Source organism: Dioscorea cayenensis, chromosome 20 (genome assembly GCF_009730915.1).
Source record: "Dioscorea cayenensis subsp. rotundata cultivar TDr96_F1 chromosome 20, TDr96_F1_v2_PseudoChromosome.rev07_lg8_w22 25.fasta, whole genome shotgun sequence".
Lineage (NCBI taxonomy): Eukaryota > Viridiplantae > Streptophyta > Magnoliopsida > Dioscoreales > Dioscoreaceae > Dioscorea > Dioscorea cayenensis.
The window spans coordinates 8,014,618-8,018,385 of record NC_052490.1 but is presented as its reverse complement, the minus strand read 5'-3'; the positions used below and the strand labels follow the sequence as shown (position 1 = coordinate 8,018,385).

Below are 3,768 nucleotides of genomic sequence, written 5' to 3'. Positions count from 1 at the left end.
TGCTTATGGTTATCCCCAAGGAAAAAAACGAATGAATGAAGCGTTGATCGTACTCGGATAGAGATAATGGTCTTCCTCTTCTGTCTCCAAGCCGGCCATACATAATAGAATAGATAGGGCGAAGCAGCCAATAGCAGTCTCGCCTATCGATAGATAACAGGTTGCTTCAAGCTCAAACCATTTGAAACGGAATTGTTGCTTTTTTTTTTCTTGTTATTGAGAGAGTGGTATTCTCCGCCCCTGTCAAATAAAGAGATAACTGGAAGAGAGAAGGAAAAAAAGAGCAAACAAAGGATTGACAAGTCTAATGGGAGAAGAACGTTGACTGCTAGAAAAATCTAACCCAAGCGGTCTAACCCCCGGGGCACCGAAAGACGCTAGACGCGGCAAGCGAGATAAAAGAAAGCAGCTGGACTGCCTTGCCGTGGGATAGTTTTTCTCCAATGAGAGACTGTTTTTGGGCAAGACAAAAGACAGGAACTCGCCCAAGGGATAATAGCAGATTGCTGGCGATGACTTGGTGAAATGCAGGGAATCCTAGAGATAAGGTTCGAGAACCTAAAAGCAAGACGACTTCGGTTCCGACCGAATAGAGCCCTTTAAGCGAGAGGGTGATTTGTTGGCGTCTTGCGTAACAAGGGCAAGATGAAAGGCGGGGGCGGGCGTGATCAAGCTTTCAAGGAATGGACGGGCGTAGGCTTTCTAGTGAACTATGACCCCCTGACTGAATCAATGACCGCATGAGCCGAGAGAAAGAGTTAGACTTCTTTATTGCGTTGCATCGAAGACGAAGATTTTCTGACGCAGTGCGGGCACTGGATGGAAAAGACAGATAAGGGAAGAAGCAACCGGGAAAGGCATACCTAAAGGAGCATCCATCTCCCACGGCGAACATCTATCTGCACGAAGCCGACCTATAGATAGAAAGATACAGGAAAGGAAAATGAAATAGGTAGGGTTAGTTTGAGATACGCAGCCGAACAACCGCAGGGGCTTCCAGCAGTGATAGCTAAACTAACCAGATGGGCCGCCCAAAACCTGGAGCTGACATTGAAATCGGAAATCAACGTCGGATCCCGGCTATCTGAAAAAGGCGGGCATCCTGAAGCGGAGGATCACGAAATGCAACAAGGGGTGAACCAAGCGCTTGCGCGAAGAAGCAAATCAAGAAGAATGGAGACAAGGAAAGGAGGAGAGGCGAAAGATAGATTTTCGAGCGCATCGCACTGCCGCATAAACAATTGATCTGCAGGACTGGATGAGCAACCTTTCTCTGGAAATAGTGAAAAGGCATGTCACTTGGAACGGAACTCTAAGCTTACTTACTATCCTCTAATTTTCTCTTTTGTAAGACCACTTTACTTTGGTCAGCTAAATTATATTATATGGGCATGGTTGCAACCAAAACAAGAGCTAGCTTCTATCTGTTCTTCGCCTGAACATACATCTAGAAGAAGCCACCTTCTATCTGGCCTCTGTACCAGTAGTGGAGTGGCTTGCAACTTTCAATCAGAAAAGGAAGATTGAGCAAGACAAGGGAGAAAGAAGTTGTCCCCTCTTCTCTTCTCTGGTAACCCGCCGCCGGTCATATAGAGCGCGGAGCCCGCCACCGCATATGTAGAAAAAGAGGGAGCGGGGAAGGAAGAACAACCGTTTTACTTTGGCACATGAGGTGGCGGGTTTGGCTAGGTAACATAATGGAAATGTATCGGACTGCAAATCCTGGAATGACGGTTCGACCCCGTCCTTGGCCTCGGGGAGTGGCTCGCTGCACGGAACTCTTAAGTCTTTTCTTTTTTATCTTCTTTAAGTCTTCCCAATTGCCAATTAGGGAGATAAGATCGTAACCAGGGCTATCTTTCTAGCATGTCTCTATAAAGTGAAAGTCCTTTGTTTTTTCCTTTCCATTTGCTCGGATCTCTTCCGTTTCATCTATTTTGTCCGGATCCAGAATAATAAATACCAATCCAAGCCATTTCATGAATAAAAAGTGACCAATTAACCAACCAACAAAACTACTTGTTACAAATAACATCTTGTTGTTGCATCGAAACATATAAATGTTGACTAATCTGGCTAACGTTGAACTTGGTAAAATGAAATGGTTGAATAATTTTCAAATGAGATTATTCAAGAATACACATTGAATGCTGAGATTACGCATTTTTTTTCTGGTAGTTGATCCATAATCTAAAAAGTTTTTTTTTGTTCCAGAAGAAATTAAAAAAAAAAAAAGATATGGTAGAACTAGGACAGTTATTGTATGAGGTCTACCCAATGCTAGATGCAGAGGCGCATAATAGATCGATATGAACATCATGAGCTGTCCCGTAATAAAACCAGTTGTTGCTGATACCTCCTTCTCGGTTCCTTCTTCCATAACCCGAGCTCGGAGAAGGAAGAGATAAGAGGGCCCTATGGAGAATGTGGTCAGAAATCCATAATAGAGTCCGACCACAACGACCGAATTTCTTATCTTTATGCATAAGAATAATAGATTACCTAGTAGAAAAGATTTCAAAATCATCACAAACCTCCCCTTTTTCTTTTCTATTGCAATTTCTCGATTATTATATGATGATTTCTTAACTTTCCATATATAGAAAGAGATAGACTATAAATGACATCTCTTATGTTATGTCACTGACACCAAAGGGATATTAAATGAATGGAATTGGAATATAGATGGAATATAATGAAATAGAGCCACTTTGAGGTTCCCTATGAAATGAGGCATGGAACGGAGCCACTACGAAGAAGTTCCGAGAGTTACGAAGGAAGCTTCGGACTCATATTGTTCATGGGTTGAGAACGGGAGTTGAACTCTATGAGGTCGAATCTCCCGTTGTTCCTCAGTAGCTCAGTGGTAGAGCGGTTGGCTGTTAACTGACTGGTCGTAGGTTCGAATCCTACTTGGGGAGATTTGATTAATTCCTAATTAAAGAATGAAGAATTGAATTAAAGGGCTCGCTTTGACCGTTAGGAGTAGGTAACCCGTTCCGTTCCTTCTATTGCATTCTATCTCATCGTATCCCATTCTGTTCTACGATATTTGAGAATCACCGTCCTCGGCGTAGATCCGGGATAATACCTTGTAAATAGCCTGGGGGCTGTTACTTACAACTAACCAATTAAGAATTCTCAGATGATGTACTAGCAGTGCATCAAAGATGCGAGTCATCGATTCTCCCGATAGGCCACAATTACCGCGAGCAAACATATTAATGACAATGACGAGGAACGCATTTTAGCTATGCTACTAATACTTGTACTTGCTCTACTATTCTGCCCAAGCCTGGCTGAGGAAGAATTACGGGGAGTAAAAACACAAATATGCTGATTCCCACCCGGTTACTATATGTAATGATCGAAGCATTCACGATAAATAAAAAAAGAAAAAAAGTAAGGCCCGACAAAAAGACCCATAGTTCAATAGCTTTGCGTCCGCTATCCCGATCATGATTTTTCCTACCCCCAGAGGTAAAGGAAAGGTCCTTCCCTTTTTGGCCGGTTGTGGGCGAGGAGGGATTCGAACCCCCGACACCGTGGTTCGTAGCCACGTGCTCTAATCCTCTGAGCTACAGGCCCCACCCCGTCTCCACTGGATCTGTTCCCGGGAGTACCCTCAAAAGGAACCTTTCCTCTCCTCAGCTATTTCAGGGTTAAGAAGATGTGAAAGCGCGTTTCTCTCTATAAGACTATAAGAACAGTGCGTTCCGAGGTGTGAAGTGGGAGAGAAGAGATGTCATAATTGGGGTTTTTGAATAA

General features: G+C 43.5%; 1 protein-coding gene and 2 non-coding genes across 3 annotated transcripts; 1 reads left to right on the top strand and 2 right to left on the bottom strand.

Moving 5' to 3' along the window:
* Positions 1–660: 660 nt before the first annotated feature.
* On the bottom strand, positions 661–3,096 carry LOC120251130 (putative protein TIC 214 N-terminal part). Its single transcript, XM_039259671.1, is given in 1 exon segment — positions 661–3,096. A coding segment is annotated over 1 exon segment (666 nt). The 5' UTR covers positions 2,528–3,096; the 3' UTR covers positions 661–1,861.
* On the top strand, positions 2,850–2,921 carry TRNAN-GUU. Its single transcript has one exon. It is a non-coding gene; the product is annotated as a tRNA-Asn (tRNA).
* A 418-nt stretch (positions 3,097–3,514) lies between the features above and the next one.
* On the bottom strand, positions 3,515–3,593 carry TRNAR-ACG. Its single transcript has one exon. It is a non-coding gene; the product is annotated as a tRNA-Arg (tRNA).
* Positions 3,594–3,768: the final 175 nt, after the last annotated feature.